General features: G+C 52.1%; 1 protein-coding gene across 5 annotated transcripts in view; it reads right to left on the minus strand.

Annotated features, from left to right (window-relative positions):
• The window catches only part of Whrn (whirlin), an 88083-nt gene that overhangs the window by 40071 nt on the left and 27477 nt on the right, over positions 1-20535 (minus strand). For all 5 annotated transcript variants that reach the window (XR_013049154.1, XM_006979557.4, XM_015998220.3 and 2 more), the window contains exon 3: positions 12686-12811. Coding sequence is in view for 4 of the 5 variants with exons in the window: in XM_006979557.4 (XP_006979619.1) it covers positions 12686-12811 (126 nt within the window). In the remaining variant the exon portion in view is untranslated. The remainder of the gene's footprint in view (positions 1-12685; positions 12812-20535) is intronic.

Consider the following 20535-nt stretch of genomic DNA (forward strand, 5'->3'; position numbering starts at 1 on the left):
CTTTGGAGTGGTCATGTTGTCAATTTATACATCTGGTGCTGAAACCCTCAGTTTGTACTGCGTATGAAGATCATGTGATCAAGGATGATGTGGAGGTTTGAATAAGAATGACTCCCATAGGCTCATAGATTTGGAAGGGTTAGGAGGTGTGGCCCTGTTGGAGGAAGTGTGTCACTGGGGCGTGGGAGTGGGCTCTGAGGTCTCAAAAGCCCATGCCAAGTCCAGAGTCTCCCTCTTCCCGTTCTTCTGGATCTGGACATAGTTACCTCTGCATTATGTCTGCCTGCATGCTCCTCACCATGGTGACGATGGACTAAACCTCTAAAACTGTAAAATAAATGTTTTCCTGGATAAGAGTTGCCATGGTCATGGTGTCTCTTCACAGCAATAGAACACTGACCAAGACAAATGAAAAGGAAAAACAACAACAACAACAAAAAAAAAAAAAACCCTCGGAAAAAAGTATAAGATCTGGGGGTACATGGCTTAGCCCAGCTGCCATTTTCTCATCTTTCACAAACATTTCCCTCCGCTTTGGGGTTTTAGGGAAGAGGAACCTCAGGCAGAACTGCTCTGCCTCCTACCTGTGCAAGAAACACATCCTCCTCCTGACCAGAAAGAGCCTTTTAGCGACTTGGGCTAAATCACTCCTGCCCCCCACCAGGCTTTGCAGCCTGCAGGCACAGATAGGCTGGGAGGTGGTTTAAGCTTCTCTGCAAAGTTCCTCTGAGGTTTCTCTCATTTTGTTGCTCTTTTGGAAAAACCTTATTTCAATTAGAAACAGCTAAATGCTTGACTTCAAGGGACCAGTCGGGCCAATTATTATAATGCAGTCATGGGATGGAATGTTATTATGAAACCCTTACAGATTGTGCTGAGGGGGTTTTAATCGCTGCACATGGGAAGACACAAGTGGAAAGTGCGAAACACAACACAGTCTGCACAGCTTATTAATCAGTCGTCTAAGAAGTGCATACAGAAAAGGGTGGAAGATGCTGACGGACGCCAACAGCCTGGTAGTCCACTGGCTCCTGAACAGACAGTGTGGTTCCCCCACACGACAGGACATTATTTAACCATGACAGACAGTGTGGTTCCACCACATGACAGGACATTATTTAGTCACGAAAACAAGCGTACTGACGCAGAATGCATTATGCTAAGTGGAAGGAGCCAGTCCAAAGGCCACATACGGGGTGATTCATGGACACACAGTGCCCTGGGGCAGAGATGGAGACAGAAGGATATTAGAGCTCCTAGGGAAGGGGGATCCATGATTGTGGGAGTGGCTACAGACATTGGAACGTGCTGATAAGAACGCTGGAGCAGGGAAGGCTGAGAGTCAGAAGAGGTTAACAAGGGGGCTGGAGAGGTGGCTCAGGGACAAAGCACTTGCCACAGAAGCTTGAAGATGGAAGTTCGGATCCCCAGTACCCAAATAACGCCAGGCTCGTGTGGAAGGCACCGTCAGAACAAACTGGCCAGCTGTACCAACCAAACTGGGATGCTTTGGGTTCAAGTGAGAGACCCTGTCTCAATATATGAGATACGTGAAGTCAACCTCTGGTCTCCACACATGTGTACACACACACACATGTATCTGCATACACATGTGTGCCTACATGTTTCTCATGGCACCCCAAACTCTGATAGCCTGGTTGCTTTCCACCTACCAGCCTCAGCTAACAGCTCTCGGATTTATCAATGATGCAAGCCCAGGTGTGTCCAGCTGCTGCAAGGACCTGAAACAGCTGTTGGAGCTAGTGTCTCCTACCCTGTCCTCTTCCCTGCCCCTTCCGCTGCCCCACCTGCTCCACACCTGTTAATCTCTTCCTCCATCTCTCTGCTTGTGAATCTCCACTCCACACTCATCATACACCGCTCGGTTCTGAAGCTCCTGTCTGGGCATCGGGCGTGCAAATGGCTGGCAATATTTGCTTATAGAGCAATCAATCACCCTACAGGGCCCAGCCACACAGACGCTTTCTGTGTGTGGCCGCAGCGGGCTTCCTTTTGGGACACTGAAGGGCTCTCCTGAGAATGACTCAGTCAGCCTGCCTGTGTTCAAAAGCCTGGCTTTGCCAAGTCTCAGCCGTGTGACCTCGGGTAAGTGACTGGACCTTTCCAAACTTCACGTCGGTGGACAAGGGATGAGACCCCTTGCCTCACGCTTTGCTGTGGGGTTAATGGAGTCAATGTTGGAAAAGTGGCAAGGGCAGGGCCTTGGCGTGATAGGAGTGTGGCTTCTCTCAGGTCCCAAAGAAACCGGGGACGAGGCTCAGTCAGTACTTGAAGCTCCTCCAGCACTTTTCACCCGCCCCTACCCTAAGACCCGCCCATCTCAGAGGCGGGGCTTTGATCCCCTTCCTCCCGTGGTGTCTCCTCCACATGAACCTGCCATTGCGGACCTGCCTCTCTTGGTCCTCCGCTCCGCTCTCGGTCTGTTTGCCCTCTCCCTCCTCTCATGGCCGTGTTCAGTCTGGACTCTTCCAGATGCCTCTGGCTGTTCTCTCCCTCACATCGACAATAAAACCTTTCTCCTCAGCCACAGCTAGGAGCAGTCGTGTGCTCATTTTCATTCAGGTTCTTTCCGAGTGTTACAGTGTCACACTCATGATAGGACACCTCTCTAGACCCCTGGGGCCATTTATTCCTCTTTCTATTACTCACTCAACCAGAAGCAATTTCCAGGCAGGACCTGCATTCCTGCGGAGTGTCACCTGTGGTAGTTGAGATGCCGTCCCCTCCAAGCACTGAATTGTCACTGTCACGGTATTAGGTAGAATGGGACCTGTGGGCTGGGGATACAGCCCAGCTGAGAAAGCGCTTCCACAAAGCCCGGGTGCAGTTACCGGCACACCAGAAACCGGCTGCTGCAGTGCCGGTATACAACCCCAGGACTTGGGACGTGGAGAGAGGAGCGTCAGAAGACTAAGGTCGCTCATAGCTACATGGTGAGTTAGATAGAGGCCTGCCGGGTCAGCACGAGACCCTGTCCTTAAAACCAAGATCAAGAACAAAAACAAAGAACTTGAGCCAGGCCCGGTCCTTGGACACATGGCAGGCACACCACCATCTCTCCCTCGGGTCCCCATCCTCAGAGGGCTAGCAGTGCAGAGAGGCCAAGGAGCAATGCAGCGTTCTTCTTTGTAAGGTCACAGGGGTACAGGCTAGGACAGCCACACGGATAACAAAGGCCAGTGTGTAGACAGGCAGCCTGATGTCACTGGGAGTGAGTCTGGATTCAGAGAAGCAGGTCAAAGCCCTGCTCAAGTGATAAAAAGGTGACCTGAAGCCTTTCTCTTTGGAGCGGGGTGGGGGTGGGGGGGTGGGGGGTTCCTGTGGGCGGAGCCTCAGGAGCCTGCCCCAGCTAGCCCACTCACTGGCTTGAAATCGGCTCAGAGCAAGCTGCTAGATCTGATAAAATGAGGCCAGGGCCATCAGCCCTCCCCCCCCACCCTCCACCCAGGACTGCCTGAGGACAGCTGAGATGACTCAGAGGTGACACCTGGAGGGGGCGTGGCCTGTGGGAAGAGGACAAGGAGGTGACTTTCCTAACATAGTCATGAAGATGCCAGTAGTGTCCCGGGGGAGACCAGAGACTGAGCAGACACACCCCACGGGGAAGCATGAGGCAGAGACACCATAGACACTGCACACCCTTCGGGAGTCATAACCCAGCCATCTGCAAAGGAAAGCCCGTCCTTGTGCGCTGAGAACCACCTCAAAAAGGCACCGTGGTAAGAGCTGCTGGAACTAGCTAGAAGGTCATAAGAGGGAAGGGACAGGAACAAGATTTTCAGAACTGCATCTTCTTCCTTCCACTTCCAGCTCGGTTACCTAATAGCTGTGTGACCTTGGGCAAGTTGCTTAACCTTTCTGTGCTTCAGGTCTCCATCTATAAAGCAGGGATAACATCAGTGCCTCCTTCCTCACTGGGCTAAAGGACAAAGGCTGGCGGGTGCTGTTCATCTGAAAACGTCGAAAGACGGATCTGCCCTGGCACTGCCGTCCCTTCTGTCTGACCTGCTGGAACCCTCCAGGTCCCACACCTTAAAGCGAGACACACAGGAACCGGGACTAGCTGCTGGTGTGCAGAGGGGCACGGCGGAGTGTTGGGGAGCGTGACATCGGGTGCTTGTCACTTCTGCGCACATATGTGGGGTTCCCGGCCAGATGACCAGAGAGCATGGAAGTGCCACCTCTTCCTTGTGGTGTGACCTGAGCAAGTGTCCACCTCTCTGGGCCTCAGCTTGCTCATCTTCAATGGAGCCTGGTGGGCCATCCAACAATGAGATTGCTCAGGACGCAGCAGGGGGCCCGGCCTATCCCCTGCCTCTGGGGGAGGGGGGGGATTTGGGCTGTCCTGGCGGGTGAGGGGGTGGGGGTGGGAGTGGGGGAGTATAGACAGGTAGGAGAGGAAGCAGTCCTCTGCAGACCTGGTTAGGACGCGTTTTCTCTTCCCTACAATGAGCAAGATTATTTCTGCGACTGGAAAACACAATCATGTTCTAAAATAGTGTTACACCTGTTCAGTTGGAGCCTCTGAGCCATCTCGTATAAATGGGCGTTGATTTGTGTGCTCGGCCCTTTCTGTAATCCCCTCAGTACTGAGCCGGGCTCATGAATACGCACTTCATTCTCCTCCAGCTGCTGGGCACCCTCTCAGGAGCACTGCGCACACTGAATATACTTCATTTGTTTACCTCTTGGCTTGGTCCTGTTTTAGCGCGTCTTTGCCTTCTGGTCCCCGAAATTGCAAGCTTGGGCTGGGGATATAGCTCAGTGGGTAGAGTTGCTTGCGTAGCGTACACAACCCCCTGTGGTGGATTCCCCAGAACAACATAAAGTGGTTGTGTGCTACAGGCCTGTGACCCCAGCACTCAGGATTAGAGGAGGTCCAGAAGTTGAAAGTCATCCTCCATACATAGTGGTCTGAGGTCAACCTGGGCTATATAAGAACATGCCCCCCCCCCCCACACACACACAAAGACAAGGTTCAGTGCGTAGCCAAGGCTGGCCTCAAATTAGTACTTTTTCTGATTCAGCCTCTAAAGTAACTGGGATTACAGGCATGGGCCAGCATCCCTAAAATAAAGTCATAAAAAGAAAGAAGTCACAAGCCTATCTTAGATCTTCCCTACCTGACATTAGTCCTTTTTACCAAGAGCCCAGGTTCTTAGGTTCTTCTTACCTGGAGAACAGTACTCACAAACACAGACATGAGTTGGCAGCGTGTGTGTGCGCACATGTGCGTGCTGTATGAGGGCATCTCTGCCTCCAGCCCCTCCAGCCCCTCTTGAGAATGGCTCAAGGCACTGTGTGTTCAGAGCATAACTCATGCACACACATGCCATGTGCCCTCTGCGTGGTTCTGAATCCGCTCCTCTCTGTGTGAGCTGACTAATCCTTCAGCACGGTGCTTCCCCCATCTCCCCTTTCCTGTAAATATGTAATCCTGGCTCCTGTGACCTCAAACTAGCCTTACAGATGATTTTCTTGGAAATTACATGGTTTCAGAAGTCTTAATCCACACTCTTGAGGAGAAGGAGCTTGCATCTGGAGATGCAGAAGGAAACCAAAATGCTCGATTGACACCTCCACCGTCCCCCAGTCCCAGCTTCTGTTCCACGCCTGCTCTCCTGTTGGCAATACTTGGAAGGCTGTGGGGACATTAGGCGGTGCAGCCTGGCCAGAGGAAGTATGTCTCTAGGGTCTTTATCCAGCCCTGGTGACTCCCCCTCCTTCTTTTACGGCCGGTGCTTTCCCTGCCTAAGGTCGTTCATGCTTTGCCTTATACATTCCTCTAGTGCAATGGTGCCCAACCTGTGGGTCACGAACCCTTTGGGAAGGGGGGCGTCAAATAACCTTTTTACACGGGTCACCTAAGACTATCTCCATATCAAATATTTACATTATGATTCTTAACAGTAGCAAAATTACAGCAGCAAAAAAATTTTATGGTTAGGGGGTCACCATGACATAGAGAACTGTGTTAGAGGGTCGCGGTATTAGGAGGGTTGAGAACCACACAAAAGCACGAGACTCAGCTGGAGCCTCTGATCACTTTCTGTTGCTCTTCGTTTAAAGCTGAGGTCCACTGGGCCGCACACAGATCCCCAGCTGCCCCAGCGCCACCTACTGAAAGGACTATGGGACTGCCCTTGTGTGCTTGGTGTTGACTGCTTCGTTGGTGGGGGCCAGGGTTTTGCTATTGGGCACAGGCTGACCAGGAATCACTACCTCAACCAAGCTGGTCTCTAACTAGAGGCGCTTCTGCCTCACCCTCCCTGAGTGCTGGAAATACAGGTCAAGCCACCGGCCCGGGCGGCTGACTGCATCCTTCCACCGTGCTCAGTTCGTTCATTCCAGCCTCTCTTTTGCAGGTTCTTGAGAACTTTCTGTGATCCTTGGAAAACAGTTTCATTCCTTTTTTTCTTTTTCCTTTTCTCAACTTAGTGGACTGACTACAACTTTTAGAATGCTGCCGAATCGGGTGTTCAGGACATTTTTACCTTTCTGCAATCTTAGGCAAAGACACTTAGTGCTTCAACATGTGAATGAAGCTTCATGATCCATATTTGCTAGATGTGTTATTTTAAAATGTTATTTTTAATTGTGTGTATGGGGTGGGGGTGGTGGTGGTATGTACACATTAGTGTAGGAACCTGTGGAGGCCAGAAGAGGGCATCGTGACCTCTGGAGCTGGAGTTACAGGCAGTTCTGACATGGGTCTTGGCATGGGTCCTATGCAATAAGTGTTCTTCACCATCAAGCCATCTCTCCAGCCCTGCTTTTTTTTTTTTAAGGTATCCTTCATTGACTCATTTCCTTCAATCCCTAGTTATAAGATGTGTGTGTGTACGCGCGCGCGCGCACGTGCATGTACATATATGTGGATGCACATGCATGCATGCGCATCTGGAGACAGAGGACACTAAGTGTCTTATGTGATTTCTCTCTAACTGTCATAGTGGGATCTTTCACTTGAACCTCAAGCATGCAGATACAACCGATCCAGCTTAGCTAGTATGCCCTGGGACTCTCTGTCTCTGCCCTAGAGTGCCGAGATTGTAGGTGGCCACCACACCTGTTGCATTTATGGTATTTTAGTGTGTGCTGGGGGTCCCAGCTCCTGTCCTCACACGTATGCAGGCTGAGACACTTTACCCACAGAGCCATCTCTCCAGACTCTTTGTTCCTGGTGGATTTGATGACGTTCTCCTGGGGGTGTTAGCACCTACATTCATGAAGGACCACGCTCTACCACTTTCTTTCCTGGTACTGAGCTTGCTTGGTCATAGGAGTGTATTGTGTTGGCTTCATGAAATGATCTGGGAGGCACAACGCTCATCTGTTTGCAAGAAGGGACCACCTGGTACTTCTTGCTGGACCCCCTGGTAGCTTTTTCTGTGAAAGTGTCTGGGCTTGTGTTTTCTTTTGGGGATGGTTTATAACTACAAACTTAACTTCTTGGACACACGGCTTAGGTATACAGATAACCTATTTTTCTTTTCCTAAGTGTGAACAGTTAGTGTCATTCAAGAAATCGGTTCATTCATTTTAAGTTGCAGAAGAAAAGGTAGAGCACTGTTTGCAAAATGCTCTCAGACTCTTGAGAATTATATAAACACTAGACGATTCTTTCTGTCATCTTAATTATGACTGCCACAAAATCTGCTAAAATTCCTTAGCACTGCCAAGGAGTCCATCACACTATGTTCTTTTGAGCTGAGTGTTTTGCTTTTTTTAGCCATTAGGAATTATATAAACGTGAAGACGGTATGCATGTTATTTTCATTACGATCACCATATGATCAACAGTGTTTCTAAGGTACCGCCATGTCCTCTGCTGCTTCTCTCTTTTAATGTCTGGCAGAGTTTGGGTCCCCTGGAGCACATGACACAAAGCCCATCTGAAGGACTTCCATTTAACAGCATCATATAATAATAAGTCTACCCTTCTCTCACCCAGAGGGAAGAGGGGGCAGCCATGGGGTCTGCCAGGCTCCTCCATTCCAGCAGGATTCTCGGGGGGAGCATGAGACACAGTCGGCCTGCAAGGCCCAGCTGAATGTTGGGAGGAGTCCTGTAGGAGTCCAGACCTCAGGACTCTCTCCTCACAGCTTGCCTTTCCCCTTCCTCGGGTGTAAATGAGTGAAGTTGGAGGCTGAGATGTGAGCATGGACGGGCCTCTGCCACTTGCCTGCTCCCTCAGAACCAGAGAGGGATTCTGGAACACTCTCAGGGAACCTGCATCGAGCAGCCTCACTGTGGGCAGTCGTGCCATGTGGCCTGCTTTAGGGCAAAGCAATCCACACCGAGGAGCAAGGGCTGGCTGCGCAGCTCACATCCCATGTGGGCAGTGAGTTTACTAGGATGGCTGGTGAATCTTGTCAACTCGACTAGACTTAAAATCCCATGAAAACATACCTCTGGGTGTCTAGAAGGGTGTGTCCAGAAAGGTTTAACTGAGGTTTCACCTTAAATGTGCATGGTGACATTCCATGGGCTGAAGTCCCGGTCTGCATCCTGCCTGTGGGTGCAATGTGACCGGCTGCCTCACACTCCTGCTGCCATGATGGACTGACTGTAGCCTCGAACTGTGAGTCAACAGAAACCCTTTTCTAAATTGCCTTTGTCAGCCTTTAGTCATAACCACGAGGGAAACAAACCAATACGGCCACTGATACCGCTTCCGTCGACACGCCAGCCCTGCCGTGTTCAAGCTGGGATACAGTGGAGAAGGGGCTCAAGATGAGAGCTTGGTCAGGGCCTGCCCTGGCCACAGGCCTTCCAGGAGCCATTTCCTGGGCACCAACTATGTGCTCGGTTGTGGGCAGGGGCATCAGGGAGAAATACACCCTAGGTTCTACCTCTCCCAGCTGGGAGCTGGAACACTTCAGACACACACCCTCCTGACATGCGTGCAACCAAAGGTTCTACCTGGCAGAGCTGTGTGAAGATCTGAGTGGATGATGCAAGCTGGTTTCCTGCCACCCGGCGGGTCCCCAAGCACAGGGTGTTGCTCTAAGGAAGCTTGATCCAGAGAGACCAGGTGGACAGAGCTAGAAAAGCTAGTCTGCGGAGGGGTCAGCCCAGTCCCACGAAGGCAACACATGGCCCAGGTTCCCCGATAGACCTGCAAAGTGCAGACTATCCCCTGTCGCTAAGGTACCGTTTCCTCTCCAGACGCATGACAGGCCTGCTCCAAAGCCACAGGCCGCAGAGCAGTGGCCCCACAAGTGGGACATTCCCAGGGGCAAAGGTCCTGCTCCAAGGACCCTATCTAAGACAGCAGCCTGGTCCCCCATGGTGGGGACGGGATGGGCTCCCAGCCTGGACAGTCTCAGCAGAGGCCATGGAGTTGGTCAACCGCGGAGAGCATCAACAGAGCAATGGTAGAACAAAGCATGTAGCTACCCAGGGTCAGAAGGGCCGGTGCTGGGATCCCTGTGTGACCCGACCCTGGGCACGTTACTGCACTTCTCTGAGCCTCAGTTGCTCATCTGCTACATTGTGCTGTGAAGGCCCCCACACCCATCCCACAGGGCTGTGGAAAGGATTCAATACAAGCAGATGTATCTAAATGTTAGCACCATGTCTCACTCATAATAACCCGTTAAATGAATGGCAACCGCTATTACGATGGCGTCTGAATGCCATTCAATATAGGCTGTCCCTAAGGGAACAAAAGAGGCTTAGTGGTCCGCTCTTCGGAAGGATTGGAATTGGCTGGGTATGGGAGAGTAATGAAAAAAAAAAAAATAGGAGGAATCCAAAGATAAATGGTGAAGAGGGGAGGGGCTGCCCTTGCTGGGAAGGCAGACAAGCTCCAAGCTGCACAGACCACCCCTGGGTTAAATGCTGGGGGTCTGGCTGACCTCGCAAGTGTTTTTCCACTCAGGGCCCGGGCGTCCTGCCCCCTCTCTGGACTCACACTGGGCCCTGGAAGCTAAGTGGGCTGAGCAGCTGGAAGCCCTGTGGAAGGCGGCGCTTTCCCCTCACGAAAGCACTGCACCACAGCACGGAGCGCTATTTACAAATAAAGCCTGTTCTGGCTCTACCACCCACACAAGCGGGCCCTTTATTCCATTTCAATATGCCTAATTCCATGGAAAGTGCACTGCAATAAACAGAATTAATCAGTGCTGGATGGCCAAGTGAGTGTGGGCAGGTGTCAGCACAGGCGAGGGGCCTGTGAGGGGAAAGAAGTGCTAGCCACCATCGAGCGCCTCCCTGCTGAGGACAGCATTGGGCTTCACTGAAGGTGGGCAGTTTGCAAGCAAATTACCCCTGAGTGCCCGAGACCACCTGACAAACTCAGGCAATGGGGAAGTTTTACAAAATGTGTCTCCTTTGCTTTCTTTCTAACTAAATGAACAGCGTATCTGTGGTGCCCATCTTCCCAATAGAACATAACTCCCGGAGGTCAGAGACAGTGTCTGTACCTGCCCCCACCATGTGCATTGTGTGTGTATGTGTGTGTGTGTGTGTGTGTGTGTGTGTGTGTGTGTGTGTGTGCGCATGCGCGCACATGCATGTGTGACCCAATGAGGTTCATCACACTCACAGGTTCAGGAGTAGGGATTTATTTACAGGTGCAATTAGACAGTAGTCGCATCACTGAAGAAAACGTCTTTCCTACCCCCAGCAAACATTAGCCGCCTAGGGCTGGAGTGGAGCCTTGTGATCCCCTCTCTGTAATGTAATGTTGACGGGTGCTGCAACACAGTCCCACAGACAGGATGATGTAACACGAATTGCTGAACGGTCTGATTAATAAAAACAAAACAAACAAAACGAAAAAACCCAGAGCCAGATACTGGGGTGAAAGCTGAAAGATCAGAGAAGCAGAGCAAGCCACAGCCAACCTCACCTCGCCAACTCCTCAGCTGATCCTGCTTCCTCATACCTTATATATCTTTCTCTGCCCTGACATCACCTCCTGGGATTAAAGGATTGTGTGCTTCCCAAGCAAAGGCATGAGATCTCAAGTGTTGGAATTAAAGATGCGTGTCACCACACCTGGCTCTGTTTCCAGTGTGGCCTTGAACTCACAGAGATCCAAACAGATCTCTGACACCTGAGTGATAGGATTAAGGGTATGTGCCATCACTGTCTGGCCTCCATGTCTAATCTAGTGGCTGGCTCTGTCCTCTGATCCCTAGATAAGTTTTATTGGGGTGCACAATATATCACATTATGGCTTATGCACAGATTATTGCTGACAGTTCCAGAGTCTGGGCAGCTCAACATTAAAATGTGAGTGGATTCTGTGCCTGGTGAGGATCCCCTTGCTAGGTCACTGATACCGTAGATGAGGGTTCCACCCACATGACCTAGTCACTTTCCAAGGGCCCTGACTCCTGACCCCGACACTGAAGGATGAGGATTTGGATATGAGAATTTTAGAGAGACACAGTCTATACCCATATTTACTACAATAACTCATGATGCTGTTAGTTTGTTTCTTTTTCATCTTTTCAACAGCCCTGAGGCAAGCCTGTTCCTTAGCAGGGGCAGGAAGGGTCAGGTAGGTGGAGGAGGCTCCAAGGTCACAGAGCCATGAAGGAATGGAGTGGAGTGGAACACAGCACTCTCTTTCCCCATGGAGCCCAGAGCACTTTCCAAATGCTCACATTTCCCAAAAGCCTATTTTTGCTCCATCTCCCCTATGGCAGTCTGTTTGCCATGCTGGGATTTGGGGCCTGGTGGATCCCAAGATGCATGCATGCATGCATGCACACATGCACACACTCACATGCACACACCAGACCCTTTGTCGCAGACACCTCTCCCTCTGACCGAGCTTGGGCTGGTATTCATTTAGTCATCTGTGGCCAATCTATGACATCGTTCAGCACTGCATCCCATTTCTTCCCAGCTTGTTTCGTCATCTACCTCTCTTGTCCCCAAGGCCTGGCTCAAATGCCACCTTCGCCCACCATCACTGTGGACCCAGCATCTACGGCTGCTCAAACACACACTGTCATGTATCACAGTGATCTGGGTCCTGGGCCAGCGTCCTTGCATGCAGTCTCTGGCTGTCTGGTGACTTCCTAGTTATTCCCTAGTAAAGTGTTCATCACTGCAGATTACACCCTGGGCTTTGTGATTTAGTCAAGACTCACTGGGCACAAGCTTTGTGTCGAGCCCCACCTTAGACCAGTTGGTGGGACCTCTTTATATCTGGAAGAACCTGGGGACACTCGCCTCACTCCGCCAGGTAGCGTGAAATGATACATGTGAAGTGCTGGGCACACAGCTCTGCTTAGAACATGAGCTGATTAATCATGCAGTTTCAGTAACTGCTGGTCTGGAGTGGATGCTAGCCCTGAAGCTGCCTCCTACAGCCACAGCCCAGCTCATAGCTAGCTTCTTCTCTTCTGCTCTCTGCATGTGTCATACAAGCCCTGGGGGGGTCAAGGCCATCACGGCTATCAGCCAGGCTTGCAAAACAGCAGCCTCAAAAGAGCTGGGCTGGTCCACTGCCTAGCGCAGTGTAGGAGGCCACCCTGCTGCTGCTCAGAACTGTACATCAGAGACCCAGCAGTCAGCTGGGGCTTCCCAGCTGATCGGGTCCTCAGCTGGACCACCACCTGCTCTGCTGAAGTAAGTCAGCTACAAGATCCTTCCCGCCCACATCCCCACACATGCAGCCCATGGCCCATTGTCCCCTCACCTTGAGCCCGCTGCTTTCTGCTTCGGAGCCTGGGTCCACGCCGGTGATGTAAATGCCAAGGCCGTACTCAGCTCCACCTCGGATTGTGAGGCCCAGGGACCGGCCGTCCCCCAGCACCAAGTTTACCTATAGGAAGAAGAGAGGTAGTAGGTACATTAACCTGGAGGGAGCCAAGCCCTGAGCCGGGAAGGGCAGCACATCACAAAACTCCTCCTAAGCCCTGGAAAGCATGGGATCCTAACCAACAAAGAAGTGCAAGGCAAGGCCCCAGGGCCTGTCTCAGCCCTGCCCTGCCCTGCCCCTCTGCTCACTACACAGACCCAGGCAATGCAAGGCACTACCCCCGAAGGCCCCTTAGCACTAACATCCCCAAGTGCGTTTGCAGGTGAGGTTGGTGTCCATTATCAGCACATCTTGGGGCTGCCGTGAGCATCCATCTATGCTTCAGCCAAAGGTGACTTCTTGTTCCAGCGCGCAGCCCACATACTTACTCATCTTTCCTCCATAGGACCAAGGCTTGATTTCGGCTTAGTGCCACCGCCATTTGAACACAGAGGGACTCCATCTCCCCGGGGAGCCTCCCACCTCTCCAGCGTCTCCAATACCACTACTGTTCTGCTAGGCCACAGTGCCATGTTCCACTCCATCCTGCACACTCAGGGCACACCAACCCAGTACGTCCCCATGCTGATGTGGGGGGCTGTGGAGGTGCCTAGACGCTACCCTGCTCAGGAAGGGATCACAGTGAGGTGGAATGGGTCAGAGACCTTCAAGTTGCAGCAGGACCAGAGCACAAGGAGGGACTCGTGAGCCACATGGCCACAGAGAGACATAGGCGAAGACAGGGACCTAGAGGGTGGGGGCTTTCTGGAGAAAGTGGTCTGTCTCCGAGGAGCTGGGAGGCTGAACACGTGGGCCGGGCTGTCAGTGCCAGACAGTAGGAGCACAAGCCTTGGAGGTGAGCCACAGGGGACTCTTAGGGGAGGAGATGCATAGGACAATACATACCTCAGGCATGCAAAGATTTATGGGAAAAAGGGGAGGGGCTACGATAGCTCAAACCTAGCCCAGAGAGATGAAAGAACCCCCATCAAGAGAAAACTCACAAAAATGTAAGGGACCCAAGGAAGGACAGGGTGGACATCAATGGTGGAAAGCGGGGGGACATGACCTTCAGGCATCATGGAGGGCAAATGTCACTACTAGCTGTCTTTTTTTGTTCCAATGATTTGTTTTTGTTTTATGTGCACCGGCGTCTTGCCTACTTGTGTATCTGTGTGAGGGTGTCAGGTCCCCTAGAACTGGAGTTACAGACAGTTGTGAGCTTCCATGTGGGTGCTGGGAAGTGAACCCAGGTCCTCGGGAAGAGCAGCCAGTGCTCTTAACCACTGAGCCGTCTCCCCAGCCCCAACAATGAGCTGTCTTCCTTTCCGAGGTCACTCAGCTAACAGTTACTGTTACAGGAAGGGCCTTTTCCTTCACTCCAGTTCCTCGTTTAATTCAGCATCCACCTGGGCAGGGGTGCCAAAGACGACAGAGCAGGGAAGTCCCTTAACCTCACTGTGTCTCGGCCCCATTAGCTGAGCACGAGGACAAAGCTGGCGTCTGCCTGCTTTGTATCGACCCAAGCACGCTGCCATGTGAAGCTTTAGTAAATGTCACAGGACATGTTCAATAAATGTGGTCTGATGCTGGTTGGTTCCATTTTGCATATGGTAGGAAAAAAAAAAAACTCTGCCGACATCAGGCAAGCGTATCTGGCTGTGGCCAAGTCGGGTCTAGGTGCTGCCCTGGTCTAGGTCTTGGCTCTCTCCCCCGCTCTGTTCCTTTCCCCCTGAGCAGCACAGAAGGGTGGGGAAGAACCCAGCTGTAACTCTATGAGTGCTGTGGCCACTCATGATAGCCTTCCTCAAGCTAGGATGGGATGCACCAGGCCACGGGTCGGGGAGGATCAGAGAAACAGACATGTTCTCCTGAACCCATGCCTCTGCAGACTCCCAGATCAGACCCAGGAGCTGCTACCCAGACTTTAGGGTCCACCCCACCACCTTGCAACAGGACCCATCTGAGGCTCATATGGACTTAAGCTAACTTGGGTCTGATGCCCACCCTGGTTCCCCATCGCATACAGGCTTGTGTACTTGGGAGGTGACATAGGCTGGCTCCAGAGCCGGACTACTGAAGTTGATAACACTCAGTAGGTGTGCGGCCCTGAATGAGTTCCATGCCCTGTGTCTCAGTTTCTTTGCCTGGAAGGGGGATGGGGAGAGCTGTATGTGCACAAAAAGCACTCAGACAACACTGGCTGGTGCTGTCTGCAGGAAAGCATCATAAGGGAAGCCACTGGCTAAGCTGCCAGAAGCAGGATCTGTTCTTGGGAGAAGATGACTGATGGCTGTCTCACATCCTAGACAGACGGGTGGATATGAGCTCACCCAGTCCTTCCATCCAGACATGTTCCGGAGAACCCTGCGTCTGCACAAGGTCTGAGCCAGGCACAGCCAGGGAATAGCGTGGCAGGGTCCCTGGAGACACTCCTGACAGCGTAGGGTAATAAGAAAACATAAAAGGGGATGTGGATTATACGAGCACCCCACCCCCGAAGGTGGAGGAGATCCCCTGGGATGAAGGCTGGGGTGCTCATCACTGAGGCTTCACCAGGAATCCCTTGCTGGGAACTGCCCTACTAAAAACCTTCCTCAGGACTGCAGTCTTCAGGACCAGAGAAGCCCCTGCTGGGACAGCCATGCAAGCCCCTCCTCCCTGCCAGGCCTGTGTCCTCACCACCACTGGTGTCTGGGCACCGCATCACTGTGGAACAAGTTGTCAGCAGCTTAGGACCAAAGCATCCCTGCAAGTGAACAGTGTGGGCTGGGGAGGAGATGGACTTCCTTCTGGAGGCTCCAGGGCTGTGCCCCGCATCTAGGGGCTTCTCTCAGCCCAGCTTCCCGTGGGCTCCCTACTTCCCGCATGACAATGCCTTTCCTCTGACTCACACCCTCTGATCCCTCCTCTGAGGTCACTGGTGACACTGGACTGCCCAGATAACCCAGGACAATTTCCTATTTGAAGACCCTTCAGTGAGTCACCTCTGCAAAGTCCATCTGCTGCCCAAGGCTTGTAAGTTCCACGAGGGACTAGAAAACAACAACAACAACAAAACCCTATTCATGTCCTTAGAGTCAGGCAGTATCCTACTTCCCTGGCACCCTCTTATCAGCTTTCCACAGACCCTGGACTTAGGTGGTATCGAAGCTTGGGAGCAAAACCCTGAGAAACACACCCGAGAGCCTTGTGAACTGCAGGGAGGGAGGAACATGACCATTCCACAGATACAGTCTAGCCACTGGGTCATAAAGGACTCCATGTGGCTGGAGTGTGGTGGGGATGAACAGAAGGCTGGGCCAGCACAAGAGGCCAGAGGGGGTGACAGGCTCAGGCTAGTGTTTAGTTAGAGTGGATGGAGAGAAAGCAGCCAGGTCAAGTTCTGGAGCCCCCCATCAGATGGGACAAAACACAGAGGTGGGCTTCAGATGGCGGTAAGGGTGAGGCTGCCTGGGGCCAGCAGGTAGCTTCAGCCTCAAGACTGCTCCCTGGGCACCTGCAGGCCCTTCCAGTTCCGGGACACAAGGATCTGAAGATTCCACTGGCAGGAAACAGAAGCGCCGGTGAGACTGTGCCTCCAAGCCCAGGACACTCGGACAGCAGCAGGTGCCTGGGGCAGCCTCCCTGAACCCCAGAGATGAAAACAGAGCACCCCTCATCTCCTTGACACCCCCCCCAACAAATCCTTCACATCAGAACAGAATGAAATTCGGATCAGAGAAATATAATAAACCTCTATCAACCACGGGGTGATTTGCCTCCATCACCTGCTGGAAATCCAACCAGTGTTTGACGTGAGCAGAATTCATTTATGGGGAGAAAATGATAGTGTTCTTGCCAAGCAGAGAGAACACCACTGCCGTGATGTGTTTACTAGAATAGGAACACATTACTACCAGAGTCACCAGACTTGTCCCTTGTCGCCGTGGAGGTGGCGCTCAGGTTGCTACACAGTCCCTCCATTAATGTCACTCCCATGTTTCTGTCACCAGTCTCACTTTCTAGAGAAGGAGACAGGCTCAGTCCTCACTAGGTTGCAAAATGATGAGGCCATGATCCACACAGGCCTGAGTGCAGTCAGGAGCCTTGTTCTCCACTGCTGGGTACCTGGGGGCAAGCCTTGTCGCTTCTCTGTCTTCGTGCTCTCCATAGGCAAAACGAGAATCATACCAACTGCATGGGGCATGGGCTGCTGGCGGCCCAGCCGGCGGCCATCCCATCATGTCTTGTGTTGAGTCCCCTTCCCTCTGGCAGCTCCAAACTTCTTTGCTTCCCCTGCCAGGGTACCTAGGTGGTCCTGAGTCACTTTTAGGTAAGAGGCATGGGAGCGGCTATCTGGTAGCAATTCTCGGAAAAATCATTCACTTGAAAAACGGAGAAGCAGAGACACAGCGGTGAGAGACTTTGACAGTAGGAGCCATGGCAGCAGGGCTGCAGACATGAAGCAACAAGCCTGAAGTAGCGCCAGCAGCAAGAGAAGGGACGCTCCCCTCCAGGCTAAGCTGCCGAGTGAGTGGCTGCCTGGCCAGCAACACTGAGTTAAGCAACAAGGACCCCCCATGTTTAAAGTTCCCGTGACCCGGAGTGTCTGTTATCTGCAGCCCAGGGGATTCCTAACACTTTCCATCCTTCAGAGCTGTGGTGAGGACGAGGACTCTAAGGTCCTCCATCCCGCTCCGCCCCGGCAGCAGCCTGAGCTGACGCGTGGCATCTGACGTGCACCCGGTCCCTCTTCTGCTCTAAGCTCTCTCCCTTAAATCAGAATCTTCGGGCTCTGCAGGCTGTTAACGGTTTTTGCCTCCATCCCCTTTAACTTCAAAAAGGTCTCTCAGGTACCTTCTACCCACAGGATGGCAACACACACCTATTACCTTTGAATGGGGCCTTCTCTGCTCCCTCTAGTCACCCCACTGTGTCCTGAGGCCTTCTTGGGGTAACCCACCCATTTATAATATGCTGCATGGCATTTGTTCCAATACCTCTGCGGCAGTCCCACATCCTGGAGGGTCACCCTCCTGGACAGTGGCCATCTTTGTTCTTCACAGAGGTGTTCCTCAATACTCAGGGTGGTTTGGGGCCCCTCAGAGGTTATTTGATCAGTATTCCGGAGAGAACAATATGAAAGGCACCTCATTCCTCCCTGGCCTTTGATAGCTGACGCTGTTATTAAAATGAATGGCCACATCCCCCGCACTGCACTCAGAGCTTATGTGCACGGTTATTCTTCATACAGGCTGGTGGGAAGGTCCCCGAGTCATGTACAAAGGCACTTAGGTGGTCCACTCAAATCTAAATAGCTTGTTTCAAGTCAGTGATAGAAAGTTCTAGAAGCAAGCTTCAACCTGGTGCTGCTGAGGCCGGCCGGTCCTGCCTTTCTGTCTGTGTAGAGCCTTGAGCTGCTGCAGGCTCTTGATGCTCATCCCCGGGGGAAGCGGCAGTGTGAGACTACAGAGGAGTGTCACAGACGCTGACCAAGACACTCAATGTCATGAGCAGTGCAGCCCAGTATCTATGGCTGGGTAGAGGCCAGCTCTAAGGGCCAGAGTCAGGGGAGACTGAATATTTAGAGACACGTCGGAAAATGGAAGTGAGGCCTGCCTCAGCTGTTCACCAGCAGTGTGTCCTGGGGCAATGCACTCTGCCCCTGCATGCCTCAGTGCTCTCATCAATACTAATGACACCGTCTGCAAGAACTGAATAGCTCTGGCCTTTGAGCCAAACGATTCCACAACACTCCATGGAAATCCTGAAGCTAGCTGTAGCTGGGGTAGACAGCCAAGCAGCAGGCTGGTGTCCATCAGCAGAAGAGTGACCTCCCTCAAATAAAAATGGAGACGGCACTATGACTTGTGTGCACCAGTAACTACGCGCAGAATTCTTGCAGAATTGGGACTGCTACATATGAGCCAAGGCTAAACATCTCACTTTGACACACAGAACACAGGAACAGAGAGTCCCCAGCACAGCCTGCTCCCCGATGGAGGGACACATACCCCAGACCCCAGGGTCTGAAAGCCTCCTGCTCATTCTTTCTACTCCAAAGAGCCCCAGCAACACCTGCTTTGCCTCCCACCCAGCTGCCCCCTTGCTCTGCCTTCTTCCTGCCCAGCCAACATCCCCAGTCAGGGCAACACACACCATTTTCACTGCAAGCTGCTTCCAAGATGCAGTCATGTTCAGTGCAGGAGGAACTCTCTCACCCTGGAGACACTCACAGGGAGAGCAGGATGTGCTAACCCTGTCGAGACAGGGACCTTCCTACAAGTTTGTTTCCAGTTCACCTTGGCTACCACCAGCCACGTCCTCACTGGCTCCAAGACTCTCCCGGCTTGCCCTTAGCCAATTTCTTCCCTTCGTTTAAAAGAGTGTGATCTTTTTCACTCCCAGGACCTGGCCAAGGGTCTCTGCAAACTTGGAATCCATTCTTTTCATCTCTCCTATGGTCTGTGTCCTGCATGAAAGCAGCCTCACGCACCAGCACTCCCAGCCTGGATCTCAGTATATGGCTGTACAACCAAATGACACCACTTAGGACCTCTCTTGTCTTTTCAAACGTCTATGCCACTGTCACCTGTCCCCTCTGCCTGCAGCTCCCTCCCAGGCCAGCCCCATACTGTCTCTCCTAAGAATCCTGCCGAGGCAAGCACCCTTCCCTATCCTTTACGCACCTCAGGCAATGTGTCGGGACAAGTCCTTCTCTGCACCCAGGTTCTTCAGAGGCATCCTAAATGTGCCACCTCACCCTGGGGTGGTGGAACAGGGTGCCAGCTAGAATGGAAGGCTTGGAAAGGGGCAGGCTGGCCTTGCTTAAACTCTGCTGTGTCCCAGCTGTGACCTCCAGCACTGTCATCAATCTGCTAAGGTGTCACATAAAGGTCCGTGGTGAAGACAGATGAGGGAAAGGCCGACCTGCGTTAGGGTGACTGATGGCTCACAAACAGAGAAGAGACACTGGGTCCTTGTGTGCTATAGATGGAATAAAACAGCACAGCTGCTGTGGAAAGTGGCACAGCAGTTCCGAAAGAAAGAAAGAAAGAAAGAGAGAGAGAGAGAGAGAGAGAGAGAGAGAGAGAGAGAAAGGAAGGAAGGAAGGAAGGAAGAAAGAAAGAAAGAAATGAGGAAAGAAGGAAAGAAAGAAAGGAGGAAAGAAGGAAAGAAAAAAATAAAAATTAAGCCAGGTATGTGGCACATACCAGCAATCCCAATAGTAAGAGGTAAAAGCCACAGACAGCCTGGACAACATGAGAGCCCATCCTTATCACCCAAACCAGGGGCTGGGGGATGGCCCAGTGGATACAGCGTTTGCTGTGCCAGCATGAGGTCCTGAGTGCTGGCACCCCACACCCATGTGAAAAGCTGGGTGTGGTGGTGTGCGTGCCTGTAACTCCAGAGCTGGGGAGGGACAGGGACAGAAGGATCCAGGGAGCTTGCTGGCCAGTTAGCCTAACACTGAGCTGAAATGGCGAGCTCCGGATTCAGTGAGAGACACTGATAGAGGTAACCATCCTGATGTGACCTGCAGCCTCCACAGGGGCATGCATGGTTGGGGCTAGCTGGGAAGAGGAAAGGGACTAGTAAAAGAGGGAGGGGTACAAGAGAGGGTAAGGGAGGTAAGTATGGTCAACAAATACATCGTATGCATGTATGTGTGAAAATGCCATAGGGAAGCCCACTGTGATGTTGAGTTAACATATGCTGATTAAACATTTTTAAAACATCAAAACAGAAACAAGAACCAAGAAGCC

This window comes from Peromyscus maniculatus, chromosome 2, assembly GCF_049852395.1.
Source record: "Peromyscus maniculatus bairdii isolate BWxNUB_F1_BW_parent chromosome 2, HU_Pman_BW_mat_3.1, whole genome shotgun sequence".
Lineage (NCBI taxonomy): Eukaryota > Metazoa > Chordata > Mammalia > Rodentia > Cricetidae > Peromyscus > Peromyscus maniculatus.